The sequence below is a fragment of the Spea bombifrons genome, chromosome 1, assembly GCF_027358695.1.
Source record: "Spea bombifrons isolate aSpeBom1 chromosome 1, aSpeBom1.2.pri, whole genome shotgun sequence".
Lineage (NCBI taxonomy): Eukaryota > Metazoa > Chordata > Amphibia > Anura > Pelobatidae > Spea > Spea bombifrons.
Genome location: NC_071087.1, coordinates 49,282,809 through 49,298,911, shown reverse-complemented (window position 1 = coordinate 49,298,911; position 16,103 = coordinate 49,282,809). Strand labels below are relative to the sequence as shown.

Sequence of the window (16,103 nt, the reverse complement as noted above, 5' to 3'; positions counted from 1 at the left end):
CAAACAGTTTCGTGTCTGCGTTGATGAGGGAGATGGGGCGATAACTCCCACAGTTAGCTGGATCTTTCCCTTCCTTATGAATTACTATGATCCTAGCAGTGAGCATCTCCTGTGGGATCGGCCGACCGTCCAGAAAGCCATTAAAAAGGGTGAGCAGCCTGGGGTTCAGTTCCCCCGAAAACTTCTTATAGTACATGCCTGGCAGACCATCGGGACCCGGAGCTTTAGAGGCTTTGGTGGAAGAAAGTGCGCGGTTGAGCTCATCTTCCGTGATAGTGCTGCTTAGAAGAGAGGCATGATCCGTGGCCAGACGTGGGAGCGGAATCGAATCAAGAAAGTTAGCAATATGAGAGTTATCAATCGCATTGATGGGAGCTTTGTTACCGTCATATAAGGACTTGTAGTAGGCTGCAAATTGTTCCGCAATGTCAACTGGATTCACCCAAGATTTCTGATGTCTGTCAACAATTTTGGATATGTTCTGGGATTTCCTCTGGGACCGCAAGCGGCGCGCCAACATCTTGCTCGGTTTGTTAGCATGCTCAAAAAAGTTCTGTTTAGTGAGGTTGAGGGAATGAAGCGTTGCTCTACTATGTAACAGATTCAGTTCACCTCGTGTCTGTATGATGTCTCGCAACGTCGAGTCACTCAGGGTCCGTTTATGTTGTGCTTCCAGGTGGGACAGTCTGTCTGTGAGCGACTTCATCTCGAGTTGTCTCAAACGTCTACGGCGCGCCGCTATCTTGAGAAAAGAACCGCGGATGAAAGCTTTATGGGCCGACCAAACCAGAGTAGGGTCCACCTCAGGCGATTCATTAAAACGAAAATATTCCCGAAGGTCTCGTTGAATCTCCTCCACCACCGATGGATCGGACAACAAAAACTCATCCAACCTCCACGAGCCCCGAGAAGAAACCGCGTCGGTAAGTACAATCGAACATTCCACCGCGCCGTGGTCAGACCACGTAATGGGATGTATCGAGGACGATATGCCAGTGGTGACCACATTCTGACTCAGGAAAACAAAATCTATACGAGAGTATGAATTGTGGGGACTGGAGAAAAAGGAAAAGTCCAGCGTGTGAGGGTGTAACAGTCTCCAAATATCAACCAGTGCCGAAGTCCGAGCAAAGTCTCTAAGATGTTTTGTGTTAGGGGATGATGTCTGCGTGGTACGAGTCCCCTTTCTATCCAGGAATGGGTCCCATATGGAGTTGAAATCGCCCCCCACTATGATTCGGTGGGAGCGATAGGGCAATAGGATGTCAGATAGACGGTTATAAAATGCAGCATCACTCGTGGAGGGTGCGTAAACATTCAAAAGCGCCGTGGGGTGATTATGGAGGGTCCCGATCAATAAGAGAAAACGGCCCCACTTATCCGAGAGAGTCTCGGTGAGCTGAAATTCCAGAGAACTGCGCAAGAAGATACTAACTCCATTCTTTTTTTGCCTTGGGTGTGTAGCGTGGTAATGTGACCCGAAGGACCTATGCCAATATGACGGAATAAAGGATTTACGGAGATGCGTTTCCTGCAGCATAACTATATCACAATGATGGTGCTGGTAGTATCGGAACGCCAACCTCCTCTTATGTGGAGTGTTGAGACCTCTGACATTATGCGAGATAATCTTGATCTGTCTAGGCATCAGGAAGATATAGGGACGCCACCGGTAAAAGGGCCAAATAATCAAATAGCACGACCTCAGGGGGTGTGAGCATCATCTCCCAGTAGAAAACATAAGGAAAGGAAAAGGGTATAGCAGAGAAAGAAAAAGCCAGAATAGAGAATAAAGAATAGAGAAACAAGAGGTACAAAATAAACAACATTTGTATATTGAGGCTACCACCTGACAACGAATGTCACTGATCTCCAACACAGTGTCGGGAACAGTAACCGTCAGGCAATAGAACGACCCCACAGGTCAACAGGGGGAATTAACCAGTCACGGGAAGTCAACGGTCCCCCAACAGCCCAAGTGATAAGGGAGAACCACAGTCTACCCCAGCTAATAATGGGCAGCACAACCAGGGAACAAGTGCCCTACGGCGGTTAAGGGAAACATTGTTGGGCTACAATCTCGGGGTAAACCCACTAACGACGCGAAACGCAACGAAATAATAAGCAAAACAGACTGCAACAAAAAAAGAAACCGATGCGGATAGTGCGGCAGGAAACTTAGCTGTCCCAAGCCACGGTCATCAACGGCGGCAGGTGAGGGCTCACCGAGAAGTCCGCGGTGTGGTCCACCCCGGATAGGTGGTCAAATCAGCCGGAGCCGCAAAAAGTCAGACCGCAGGGCACCTTGGCACGGGAAGTGGTCCGGAACCGAATCGACGAGGCAAGTCACGGCATGTTGTCCGCAGGCTCAGCAACAACGCTCGGGGCGTCTCGAGCGGCGCGCGAAGCAGGTACCTCTGACCAAGCTCCCGGAGCAGCAAGGGTCTCCACTAGACGGTGTCTCCGTCGGTCGGCAGGTAAAGGAGGTAAGTCCAGCTCACGAAGCAGCGTGGCAGCAGCAGAGAACGATCTGATAGTGACGCTCCTGTCACGATACGTAGCCTGGAGGGCAAAAGGGAACCGCCATCTGTACGGTACGCCCTGAGCTCTGAGGTGGTCGGTGATAGGCTTGAATTCCCTACGGCGAAGCAGGGTCTTGGGAGATAAGTCCGAAAAAAACTGCACCTCCAGATTACCGAGGTTCGGAGTGGTGGAACGGGCCTCTTTCATGAGCGCCTCTTTGATGGGATAGTCGCGGAATTTGACAATAATGTCCCTCGGTTTACCTTGAGAAGCGGGTTTAGCGCGTAGGGCTCTGTGAGCACGCTCAACGACGATCTGGTCTAGCGGTGTGGCAGGTAGAAGCTGCTTGAAGAGGATGGACAGCACCTCATCCACGTCCAGGTAAGTTTCCGGGACACCTCGGATCCGAATGTTGTCTCGTCTCGATCTGTTTTCGAGATCCTCCTGGGCGTCGTGTAAGAGTTGAAGCTCTTGTTGTAGGGAGGTAATGTCTGACTTCATTGTGTGTTGCTCCTGCAAAATGGACGTGTGCGTGCGTTCAAGCGTATCCGTACGATGACCAATGTCAGAAATGTCCCTCCTCAGGTCTTTAAGTTCGCTCCGAATTTGATCGATAATGTCCTGCTTTACAGTCAGAACCAGGTTTTTAATATCCGCAATATCCTGCTTGGAGCACGCCGCCTCCGCAGCCATGTCGTCAAGTAGGCCCGAATGCGCAGATGGCGAGAGAGCGGGAAGAGCAGACGAGGTTGGTTTCCTCTGGAAAATGACCGGCACCGATGACTTTTTAGCCGAATTGCGGGTGCCCCCGGGCATACTGCGGCACTGGACCGAGAGATGGGGTGAAGACAGGCAGATGGTGTCGCTTAAACAGTCGCTTAGGTTGGGCTAGTTGGGAGAGCAGGGAGACTACACGACCATCTTGTCCCGCGGCTAGCTCCGCCCCCAGGTCCAAGATACTTGCTTTGAATGGAAAACTCATCTCTTGGGCAAGATGCTTCTTGGGGTTTTCACAGATCAGCCATATCACTATGACAACTGACAGGTGAGGTGAATAACACTGTTAATCTTGTTTCTATGGCACCTGTAAGTGGGTGGGATATATTAGGCAGCAAGTGAACATTTCGTCGTCAAAGTTGAGGATCTGAGCACGGTTGACAAGGGCCAAGTTGTGATGGCTAGACGAGTCAGAGCATCTCCAAACTGCAGCTCTTGTGGGGTGTTCCCAGTCTGCAGTGGTCAGTACCTATCAAAAGTGGTCCAAAGAACGAAAAGGGGTGATGGGCGGTCAAGGCTCATTGATGCATGTGTGTGTGTGTGTGTGGGGGTAGCGAAGGCTGGCGATTCGCGTAGACAACTTCCGCTGCAGCCGGGAGGAGGTGCGGTTAGCAGCGGGGGTTGTCTGCTTCCATCGGCAAGACCTTCCCTGGCTGTCAGAGATCAGAGTTCCCCGTGATCTCTGACAGTCGTTGAAGGTCTGCGCATTGGACACAGACAACCCCCGCTGCTAACCGCACCTCCTCCCGGCTGCAGCGGAAGTTGTCTACGCGTATCGCGTAGAGCTCTACACGCTGCCCGGACTATGCACCGCGGACTCAGAAGCACCGGTAAGTTTGGAGGAGGGACGGGGAGGGAGTGTTAAATGGGGGGCATAAGGCATTTCTGGAGGCAGAGTGCTCTGTGAAATGCCTTTTAACCCTCTATACGCCACTCTGCCTCCTGAAATGCCTTATTCCTCCCTATATGCCACTCTGCCCCATAATATGCCTTTTAACCCCCTAAATGACAGAGTGGCATATAGGGGTATAAGGCAATTCTGGAGGCAGAGTGGCACATAGGGGGTCAAAAGGCATATAATGGGGCACAGTGGCATATAGGAGGTATAAGGCATTTCTGGGGCAGAGTGGCAAGCCAGGGGGCAGATGTGCATAACTGGGGGGCAGGTTTAAAAAAAAATATATATATTTCTCAATCGTTGCTTTTATTAAAAAAAAAATTGTTCACATGGTTTACATGAATTAACATTTACTGGTAAAACTTTTTTCCTATAGGGTCGTCTTATATTCAGGCTTTCTTTTTTCATAAATTAATATTCAGATTTGGGGGGGGTCGTCTTATAATCGAGCAAATACGGTAAATTGTTTAGGGTGTCATCCATGTTCTTCCTTTGCAGGATCTGATGCACTGGATCCCAGATCTCAAAATAACAAAAGGCAATTCATTTCTCACATGGCATGTACCGATTCACTTCATATTAAGACCAACACTCAGTATCTTATCGTGAATTACTATTCTGATCTGTGGGAATCAGAGTAAGTGTTTGTTTCTCATTTAGCGTACATACTAGATTTGCGCATTTGGATTCGTCATAAAAAAAACCACAAGGCCAGACCCCCCACAAATCGGACGAAAACAAAGCAAAAAGCTCAGAATTCGTGTCCAGAATACGTGCGCCCAAATTTCCTCACACTCTCTAAACATTTCCCTACCTTCTCTGCTTACACTGCTACTACTTTATCATCTATCGTCCACGGGAACGTCTGCCAAAATGGCGGTGCTTCCAGTGACGTCCTGTCACGATACTCCATTTGGAAAGAGAGAAGGTCACTGAAAGCCCCATCGTTTTGCCCTAACTTGAATTCTGGGCAAAAACGTTGACGGACATTATAGATGCGGTGAAACATTTAGTGAATGTAGGCACTAAGCAATTCATTTTGTTCTCGAAATAAAAATGCCCCCAAATTTTCACCCAAAATCAAATGGGCCAAGGACAAACTGAAAAATGTATCCAAATTGTTTTTGGCCCATTCATCTGTACCTGTTTAGTATACACACACAAGTTATATATTTTTCAAAGAAGTTATTCTACCCCTTAAAAAAATACAAAAATATATAACACGTTTTGCAATTTTGCTGAGGAGGTCCCTCATGTATAGTTGTCTTTAGGTTTTGGCAGATATTAATATTAGTATATTAGTTATCAACCAGACTGCACCAGCATAGTGAAGGACATAATGACCTGCCTTGTACACATACCATATTAACGTGTGTTTAAATGTTAGTAATTTAAATTATGTTTTAAACTGTGCAGTAGTAGGAAGTTGGAACACAGGAAGCATAGGGAGTTTCACTTATATTTCAAAAACTGCCACACCGTGTGCTAAAACATGTTAATACAACAATGCCATTCTTGATTTACACTCAACACAAAGACCACTGGTCCAATTGGTGGTTTTGTAGGAGCAGCATAAAATGGGAGATATATGGAGATGTAAATTGCTTGGGACTATTGTTGAGTTTCACATCTTTTCACCCCCTAAAGCATAACTAATTACCTTTTGTGCCTGGCAGATAATCTACCCTGCACAAAGCCAATTGTTGCATGCTTTGCTGGTTAATGTCAAGTTTAGAGATGGCGAGAGGAAACCTAGTGAGCGCTTGCACATGTTTAAATGCTAACTAGAATATCTTTTTCCCTAACAGGAGAGTTTATTTGTTTAGCAACCAAACCTTCTTCGTTCTCTGGCCAGAAGACGGCGCTTTCACTCAAATCTTGAACAGTTTTTCAGATGACATGAAGACTGCAGGATGCAAAACATAAAATGTCAAACACTTCTTATTCTGTAAACACTTCTGTTCCATGAGTTGTTTTTAACCATTCCTACATAGGCAACAAGGTAAAAAAGTATTACTGCACACTACTTGAAATCACAATTACACCTGGAAACAGAGCAGATGTTGAAGTGTGAAGGAACCGTTTACGTCTCCCAAATTATTGTTTGTAAAATTGTATGCAAACTAAATCATGCATTTTTTGGTGCTAAGTTTAGAAAAATAAACTTCTGTATCATTTAACTCTTCCCCAGGCTGCCTTTCCTTAAAGCAGGAAACATGCGCCATAGCACTTCCGGTAATTGGGGGTGGCAGTAGCCCATCACGGATGAACACTTATGTTTTTACTTCAATGAGACAACTGAGCATGTACAAGAGGTATGCTTCATGCGCATAGTAGTAGCAGCCAGGAGAGGAGTTCAATGAGACGTCTTGATTTCTTACTTCAATAGCTAAAGAAATTCTTAAAAAAAAAAAACCCTAAGTTTTCCTCCTCCTGACTGCCCCGTCCTTAGGCAAGTTTCCTGGGAGGGCTTACAAAGGGGGGCGGAGAGGCAATTGCCCCTGGACCCCTCTGCACTTGTATGTTCCAAAAAAGCACAGGAAAGCTATGATCAGAGTTTTGAACACTGCCTATGCCACTTTTAAATTGTGTGATTATTCACCTTTTGGTTAGTTTCTTTTTGACACAGATGTCGGATAGTAGAAGATTTGGTTACAACACTGTATATGGCTCAATCACACATTTTTCTTTTGCCTCTTTTCCTTTTATTCTTTTTAAAAACACATTTAAACTACCTACTCAATTGATCAGAACACTAGCACCAACTTACCTTTACTCTATACAACCTCAGGATTCAACAGAGAAACATCTGAATCGGCGATCTTGGTTAGGGGTTTATGTTGGGGTGGAGTTACATACGTTACATTTCCTTACCGTATGTAGCACTTTTACAATAAATATTATAATATAAAGTCACGCGCAATAACAGACCGGCACAGAAGGAGAGGGGGCCCTACTCTAATGAGTTTACAATCTAGTTTCTAACAAACTGAACTGGCAGTCTTGCTGTCAACTTACTACTCTACAGGAAAGGTTTGGATCTCAGGATGAGGAACTAGTCTTATTCTGTAATCAATAACCAGGACAAAGCAAGCAATGTGTTTGATTTGTTTAATTAGAAATGAACCTACTAAACTGGTGGAAATACAGAAATTACTTCAGTTGAGTTTTCCCGGGCTTAAAGATTTTACGCAGGTCGTATTCAATGTGTGTACACCGGTGCAGATGTCTTGGAGAGTGCATACCGCTGTCTACCGAGAACAAGGCTCTTGCACAAACGTTTTTAATAGTTTAAAACTGTTCGAATACTGTGAAAGAAAAGAAAAAAAGTTATGTGCCGTCTACTTAATATATTAAAATAAACCACCAACAAATAAAGGTCTAAATGTTGTGTTTGTTACAATTCTTATCTACTTAACCAAAGTTTTTCTTTTCATTAAAGATATTAAAGGGTCAGGCAGTCTAGTTTATATTTATTCTGAAGCATCAATGGACGACAAATAGGGTTGCTTCACTAATCCTTTACGTTATTGGACTCTACTGAGGGCTACTTCACTTTAAAACTCAACACTATCTTCCCTGGGAACAATACGGCTATATCCATTTTACTTTTCAAAAATGGCACTCAAAAAATTGCAGATGTTAATTTTGCCAAGATCCAAGAGTTGGCGAAGTTATTAAGTATTTTAGTTATCAGCCTGGATATTCACAAGTATTCTAAAGTACTCTGATTATTTGAGAGCAATAAGTTGCTCCAGTATTTAGTATCTAGTATATAACGGTCCCGCGTACTTATGGCATTATAAGCAATACAGGTATAATCTATAGCGGTGTGTCAGGTTCTGCGCCCTTGACGTGCGAGGCTTACCTCTTGCCAGTATGCATTAGCTCAAAGGCTTCATTAATAGAGCTGAAGGGTAGGACGTGAGTAATGAATTCATCAACCTTTATTTTTTTAGCAATGTATTCAGAGACCAGTTTTGGCACGCTTTCCACGCTTTTCCAACCTATACCAAACAAAAGTACATTATTATTGGCAGACTACTGGCAACACAATTAACATAAAAACAGACTCATGCACACAAGCAACAGGTTGCACACTACACCTCAAAATCTACCCCAAACATATTTGAAGTGTAAACAGAGTCACTGCACTTCATATTTTTTACAAATATTTGTTATAGACAATTCAGGCATCATTATTTAATTTATAGAACCTTTTCCTGAACAAGGTGCAATGCTCGCAGTTTAGTCTCCCCTCCCCCAAGCTACATGCCAGTGCGCCAGTGTTTCTTGTATATAAAATTCAAAATTATAAACATAAAAATAATGACGTTTCACCTCCAAATGCTGTTCCTTTCCAAGTCCGCCCAGTAACAAGTTGAAATGGACGAGTTGAGATTTCCTGGCCAGATGCAGCTACTCCGACCACAACACTTGTCCCCCAGCCTTTGTGACATGCTTCCAAAGCAGCTCTCTGATCATACAAAAGCAAGTAAATATCATTTTGTAATGCAATATAAAGCCTTAAATATATTTTACCAAAGACAACAGTAAGGTCATTTGGATGTACTTTAACGAAGGCTATTTCAGCAACATTTTATATTTACAGTATCAATTTATCATATAATATATCACGCGTAAACAGATTACCATAACGCCAACATTGCCGATGCACTCAAAGGAATAGTCCACGCCACCGTCTGTCATTTCAATCAGAACTTCCTGAATGGGCTTGTTGTAGTCCTGAGGGTTAATACACTCAGTTGCCCCAAACTCTATTGCCTTCCCAAACTTGTCTTTATTGAGGTCAACCCCAATGACTCGAGTGGCTCCAGCGACTTTACAGCCCATGATGACCGCAAGGCCAACTCCTCCCAAGCCAAACACCGCACACGTGGAGCCGGACTCAACCTACATGTAGGACAACACAAGGCTGCATAATAAGTCTATTCAACCTGCAACCAAAGTATAGGCTGTATCATCAACATAGCAACCTGTTAAACTATTTAGAACACTGGGGTCAGGTCAGGGGCTTAGCAAAAAGCTCAATATTTTAACAAATAAAAAGAAAATTAAACATGACTGCTATTTGAAAAATGACCAATTCAAAACATTTAATGATGTGGGGGAGTGGGAATCTCTTAAAAAAATATTTTGGCAACATGAATTTGCTACAAAAGTACAGAACCTTGGCGGTGTTGATAGCTGCCCCGTATCCAGTGGAGACACCACAGCCAAGCAGACAGACTTTGTCCAGCGGAGCCGAGTCTTCTATTTTAGCGACAGAGATTTCAGCTACAACAGTGTATTCGGAGAAGGTACTTGTGCCCATGAAGTGGAAAACTGGCTTTCCTTTACAGGTAAACCTACTGGTACCATCAGGCATCAGTCCCTGGCCTTGAGTAACTCTTAAGAGACAAAAACAGAAAAAAATAAGATCAAATATTAACAGATTGTACATGGACTTTGAAAACTGTTTGCATGATTTAAATAACCGTTTCCTAAGCGCCATCTGAGACCATTACAGGTGCAGATACAGTAAGATGAGATGAATCCTATTAACACAGTGTGTTTAAGAAAATATCTACTGGTAACCATGCTTATCTACATGCTTCGTGAACATCTAACATTCATGAGCACAGATAATACAGTTGGTCTTTATTTTACTTCCTTCACACTGTATACATAAGGAACATCCAATGTTATAACTGTACAAGCACTTGCCATCTCTCTCCGGTTCTGTAATGTAACCGGTAAAGCTCTATGCAAACATACAAACATTTTAGCGACAGATTAGGGGAACCTATTTTAAGAGGCATTGGAACAGCATCTTTTAATTTGTATATGTTGTAGTCACAGCAGATACACAAACAGCATTGGTTCACCTTATCTTCTGGCAGAGGTTAGTTTTGGGATTCACGCAAAACTTGCATTCTCCACATTGTGGGATATACAAAGGAATAACTTTGTCTCCTAGAAAACAAAGAGCACAGTGTCATGCTTTTTACCGTCAGTAAACAAGTGACTGAATTAATTTGTCTACAGAATAGGTCAATTATACCAGAACTGCTCCTGTTTAATATATATCTGCACAACCCACTGCAACTCCCCCCTACCACCCTAAACTGGTTTAGCATGAGATCCTCAGACTGTAAAGACATTGATATGACTGTACGACTGTTAAACAGTCATAGCCAAATGTATTTTTTTATATGAACTTGAAACCTTGACTCATCCCCCTCCCAGTTAGAAGCACAGAGCCAATATGGCAAGCACTCAAGAAGGTGATAGATCACAAGCTGTTACATGTGGCCATATACAAATCCTAACAAGAGACCCCAAACGGAAATTAAATACGCACTTGATATCCTTGACTTAGAAAAACGAACAATCCGAATCATAAAACATCTCCACAAACCTCCTCAGCTCTTAAAAATGGTTATTAGCAACACAGAGAAACTAGCAAGATATCCACTCGGTACTAATAAAGGTGCCGCTTTCTTTCAACAATATGAGCTCCAGATTTAACTTGTATTCTATCTTTTACTACTGCTGTAATATAAAAAGCCAACATACCACACACACCCACACACAGACCTGGTTTAAAGGATCGGTCCAGTCACATACACTTGTATGTAATAGGTCACAGGTTGTGGTGAGGTGTCATCCCTTAAAAACAACCTCACAATTCACAGCTATGCCAAGATGCTGGAAGACAGCAGGGACCGTCTTCCTAGGGAACTACAAGTTCCAGAAAGCTCAACAACTGCTTTCATGGGCTCTCAAAACAAACCAATAATATTATCCTTATTTTCAGCACCATGGAATTTGTTGGTGCCATAAAAATGAAGGATATTTAAACCCGCAAGCATTAACACTGCCATAGCATTCATGTTTGCAGATTGAAGCCAATACACAGATCACATATTTCAGCTAATTGGTTTGGTGCTGCTGTGAAGATGTCCTCAAGAGTATGAAACCCACTAATCCCAAAGTGACTCTTTACCTCTGAACAGATGTAAACAATTATTAACCCTTACCTGCTTTGACTCTGGTAACACCTTCTCCTACACTTTCCACAATCCCAGCTCCTTCATGACCCAGGATCACAGGAAAGCAGCCTTCAGGGTCTGCTCCACTCAGAGTGTATGCATCCGTATGACACACAGCTGTAGCCACAATCTGCCAACATTCAAACACAACAATCCATGTAATTACCAATCACAGAATATTCTGGCATCCAGATCGGAGAGAACTTCAGTACTATCCTGAATTGATTTGGGGCTTTTTACAAGAGGTGGTGTTTCCAACTGTGGGGTACCAGCACCTCTTCTAAAACCACTGCTAGAAAAAAAACAAGCGATATCTCAAGGAACATTTGCTAAACATAGCACAATATTTACGTCTAAGTGGAACAGCAACTTTAACCCCTTCGCGACCTTTGCCGGTTCAGGACCGTCATGACATGAAGGTCGCTAAATGACCTTTGACGGTCCTGAACCGTCATAAAATAAAATAAGCTTAGAAAGTGATCAACGATCACTTTCTTCGCTTAAATGGCGTTACTGTAATGCCTCGATGTCGAGGCATTCAGTAACGCCGAGATCGGCATCGGGGGCCATGTCTGGCCCCTCCCCGGGGCGTCAACAGCCGCCATACATTGTATGGCGGCGGACGCCCGTTTTAAAAGCGTTTAGGAGGCGATCGACGATCGCCTCCTAAACTTAAATGGTGTCGCTGGAATGCCTCGATCAGGAGGCATCCAGCGACACCAAACACTTACCTTTGGATGGGCTGTGACCGCTCCGGAGAGCGGTCACAGCCGCAGCTGCCGGTGATCTTCGCCATCAAGCAAGATGGCGGCGGCCCGGGAAAATAAACAATAAAGATGATAGAGTTAGCTAGACGGTCTCCAGACCCTCTAGAGAACTCTGGCTCCACTTGCAGGTTGAATACAGGTACTGCATTCAACCATGCAAGTCAATGGAGCCCAGCTTTCTAATCACTATGTGATTAGTAAAATATTCAAAAAACAAATAAAAAAAAATAAAAAATGGAAAAAAAATAAAAAAAAAATGTGCTAACATTTAAAAATAATTATGCACTGATGTCACTAGATGAACCATCCAGTACATTGCAAAATGTGTAAAAAAAAATTTAAAAAAAGTATTAAAAAAATAAAATAAAATAAAAAAATAAAGTTTATTATTTTGAGCAAGTGCTAAAATTTCTCAAAAATCTCAACAAAGAGTTAAAATAAAAGCACTTCAAATACCCAAGGGGTGTCTAATATATAAAAAAAATGGCTGATGGGGTAAATTGGAGTGGCCGAGCTCAAAGATAGGGCATAGGTACAGACTGACCAAAATGGAGAAAAAAAGCGCACTTCCCAAATGTGGCATTTTAAATCTCAAACAACCCGACAAACCCATGCATGTGGGGTATCGCTGCACTCAGGAGATGTTCCTGAACACACATTGGGGTGTTGTTTGACAGTGGCATATACCAGAACCTGTATATCTATAACTAAAGTACAATTTGTGTGAAAAAAAAATAAAAAAAAAAATACTATTACAAAGTTTGACAAAGTGTAGTTCTATAATTGGTGCATGGAAAGGGTTAAAATAACAGCATTTGGAATACCCTGGGGTGTCTAGTTTTCAAAAATATATGGTTTGAATGGGTTAAATAGAGTTAACCCGCTTCAAAGATATTCCAAAGAGGAGATGGAGGCAGAATGACCAAATGACCACCTGGATTACGCATGCCCCAAAAGTAGCCTTTTACCAGCCAAACAATCTGACAAACCCATGCATGTGGGGTATCGCTGTACTCAGGAGATGTTCCTGAACACATATTGGGGGGTTGTTTGACAGTGACATATATCAGGACCTGTATATCTATAACTAAAGTACAATTTGTGTGAAAAAAAAATAAAAAAAATGACTATTACAAAGTTTGACAAAGTGTAGTTCTATAATTGGTGCATGGAAAGGGTTAAAATAACAGCATTTGGAATACCCTGGGGTGTCTAGTTTTCAAAAATATATGGTTTGACGGTGTTAAATTGAGTTAACCGGCTTCAAAGATGTTCCAAAGAGGAGATGGAGGCAGAATGACCAGATTTGTTAAAAAAGATTTGGAAATCATAAAACGCTGCTTGTACTTATTGCCCTATAACTTACAAAAAACAGCAAAAAAACATAAAAACATTGGGTATTTCTAAACTCAGGACAAGTAGTAGACTCTATTTAGCTAGTTTTTTTACTTGCTTTTTTAGGCGAGTAAAAGATTTTTCAAATAAAAGTCATAAAATTTGTTTTTTTTCAATTTTTCACCATGTTTTTTTTATTTTTTTTATAGTAAATAAGATGATACGATCAAAATAATGGTATCCGAAGAAAGCCCATCTTGTCCTGAAAAAAACAATATATAACTTATGTGGGTACACTAAATGGGTGAGGAGAAAATTACAGCTGAACACAAGCACCACAAAAGTGTCAAAACAGCTGCGGTCCCACAGGGTACAAAACGAAAAATGAGCCCGGTCCTTAAGGGGTTAATACAACTAGGCTCCACAAATAGCCCCCCCCCCCAGCAAACCATGTTACCTACCTTAATGCGGACTTCATGTGCTTTCGGAGGTGCCACCTCCACCTCTTCAATGGAGAGAGGTTTCCCTGCTTCCCAGGCTACAGCTGCTTTGCATTTGATGACCTATATAAAATAATATAGTGGTGTTCATCAGGACATCATCTCTATAACACCCACTTAAAAAATAAAATCATAATTTTAACTTTATTAAAATAAAATGCTGGTTTTAACAGTAGACACGTGTCTTAGATGCAAAAAGGGCTTAAGGACAAGGACGTCTCCAAAAAAAACAACAGATCAACTATACAAATAGTTGTCACTTGTCTGCAACAAAACCGCCACATAGAAGGTGGCGGTATACGAAGTATGTATGACGGCTGGTCATTTTAGTCACTGCGTTTATTAGATATTTCAGTCTTAATAACGTATCTAATTCAATGATTCTTGTGCAAAGTTTGAAACGTGTTCTTCTCACCATACCTGGGAACTCTGACGGCTCAAGCAGGTGAAGCAGATTGTCAGGCCACACAACGGCAGTTATCGTATAAAAGAATCCTAATTGGTGTATGTCATGGTTGACATCCCTGCTTGCATGCAGGTGACTCAGTTAAGTGTAACTTTAAATAATGACTATTAGAGCTACTCGGTTAACACAGTTGACTAGTCACTACATAAAATCTAGGATACGCTATTCAAATAGGGACTTAAGAGTCTCCGGGCCATATATAAGGTTTCCAGGCATTATCATCACCAGAGCAGACAATGTCCTCTTCTTGAAAACTGGACCATTTCATTATTTGCTACACCGATAACAACACTTCCCTCACCACCACCACCATTTTAGATACAAAAACCTTTTTCAGGAATTATTACTAATTCTAGAGAATACAATAAGACATTTATTCATGCAGGTTACAGCCATACAATATCGCAATAATAAACTTTAAACGTTATTTTAAAAAAAAAAAAACTTCAGAGTGCCCTTTCCTGAAAGTAGAAGCACTACTGCCGATCCAGCGTCAACTCCACTGTCTGCTGAGTGCGCAAAGTAGCTCAAGTTCACACAGCACCTGCAGCCAACGCACTTCCCTGCCTGACACGCATAAAGAACAGCGCTATCCCCGGCCCTCACCTTCCCCTCCGTGGCCATGATCCACTCTTTCCACTACAACCAGCAAAGACACCGTCCACGCATGTCACTCCCACGGCTGTCTAAAAGGCGCCTTCACCGCACGCTGCAGAAATGGCATGAGGAGGCTTGAGCGCCACCTCGTGGACTGAAGGACCATCAGCAGCTATCACTTCGGAACCGCAGCTCCAGGAGATCCAGTGGGCTTTATTCTTAGAGCCCAATAATAACAATATAAACCCACAAACGTTAAACAATGGGGAAAAGTACTGTTTTTCTTTTAAAATAAGCTTAACGGAAATATGCAAACTACATTTACAAAATGACAGTAGGTTTGCAAAATGTGATAATTTCTTTCTTGGAAAGCATTTTGTACAGACCGTCGTAAAGCTTATACTTTATACTCAACATACCCAGCTTTGCCCCATGGTCTCAGGGTTTTTCTCCTACTTCAGGGTCTCAGGGTGAAGGGGGAGATTCCCAGGGTCACACAGCCTGGAGCTGACTCTATTATATGCTAAAAACAAAAACTGTCTGCGCTTCTTACCCTAATAAAGTTGGCAACAAATATATAAACATAATGTAAATGAGAGGTTTTGGTTATATGAATTGGCCAAAGCATAATTAAGCTCACCCGCCACGTCAAGGCACACTCTCAATAGGGTGAGAACCTACTCTCACTTCCTACATAGTGGGCACACAAAGCAGTTTATACTGCTACCAAAACCTTATTAATGTGTGGGGGAGGTGCAATTAAACCTCCTCCCTATTAACCCCTGGACAGCAAGCTGCAACCAGACTGATGAGGAGCCAACAACCTCAAATATGTGCAAACAGGGAAAAGAAAAATGTCGGTGCGCTAAGCTAGTCACAGGCTCAAATAATACAAATGTATAATACGAGGCCTACCAAACAGGTGTAAGCATGCTGCAAGAAACAGTGTATTGGCTGTACAATGTATACAAAAAACAAAAACTGTCTGCGCTTCTTACCCTAATAAAGTTGGCAACAAATATATAAACATAATGTAAATGAGAGGTTTTGGTTATATGAATTGGCCAAAGCATAATTAAGCTCACCCGCCACGTCAAGGCACACTCTCAATAGGGTGAGAACCTACTCTCACTTCCTACATAGTGGGCACACAAAGCAGTTTATACTGCTACCAAAACCTTATTA

At 42.7% G+C, this 16,103-nt stretch overlaps 2 protein-coding genes across 2 annotated transcripts in view; one reads left to right on the top strand and one right to left on the bottom strand.

Moving 5' to 3' along the window:
• The window catches only part of LOC128487022 (complement C3-like), a 72,953-nt gene extending 66,815 nt beyond the window's left edge, over positions 1 to 6,138 (top strand). Inside the window, exons 40-41 of the mRNA XM_053461570.1 lie at positions 4,697 to 4,835; positions 6,007 to 6,138. Of these exons, the coding sequence (XP_053317545.1) occupies positions 4,697 to 4,835; positions 6,007 to 6,124 (257 nt within the window). The 3' untranslated portion in view covers positions 6,125 to 6,138. The remainder of the gene's footprint in view (positions 1 to 4,696; positions 4,836 to 6,006) is intronic.
• Positions 6,139 to 7,295: 1,157 nt separating this feature from the next.
• Positions 7,296 to 15,053, bottom strand: LOC128487006 (alcohol dehydrogenase class-3). The gene is made up of 9 exons (XM_053461569.1): positions 14,928 to 15,053; positions 13,817 to 13,918; positions 11,242 to 11,383; positions 10,087 to 10,174; positions 9,390 to 9,609; positions 8,852 to 9,112; positions 8,540 to 8,675; positions 8,067 to 8,205; positions 7,296 to 7,506 (listed from the first exon to the last, which is right to left on the bottom strand). Exons 1-9 carry the CDS (start codon positions 14,943 to 14,945, stop codon positions 7,482 to 7,484), a joined length of 1,131 nt encoding a protein of 376 aa, XP_053317544.1. The 5' UTR covers positions 14,946 to 15,053; the 3' UTR covers positions 7,296 to 7,481.
• Positions 15,054 to 16,103: the final 1,050 nt, after the last annotated feature.

Excerpts from the sequence above, each read along its gene's own strand:
- LOC128487006 (XM_053461569.1), bottom strand. Across the intron at positions 10,175-11,241 it reads TGTTACCAGAGTCAAAGCAG|GAGACAAAGTTATTCCTTTG; the intron begins GTAAGGGTTAAT and ends TTTGTTTTCTAG. Across the intron at positions 7,507-8,066 it reads CTAATGCATACTGGCAAGAG|TATTCGAACAGTTTTAAACT; the intron begins GTAAGCCTCGCA and ends TTTCTTTCACAG.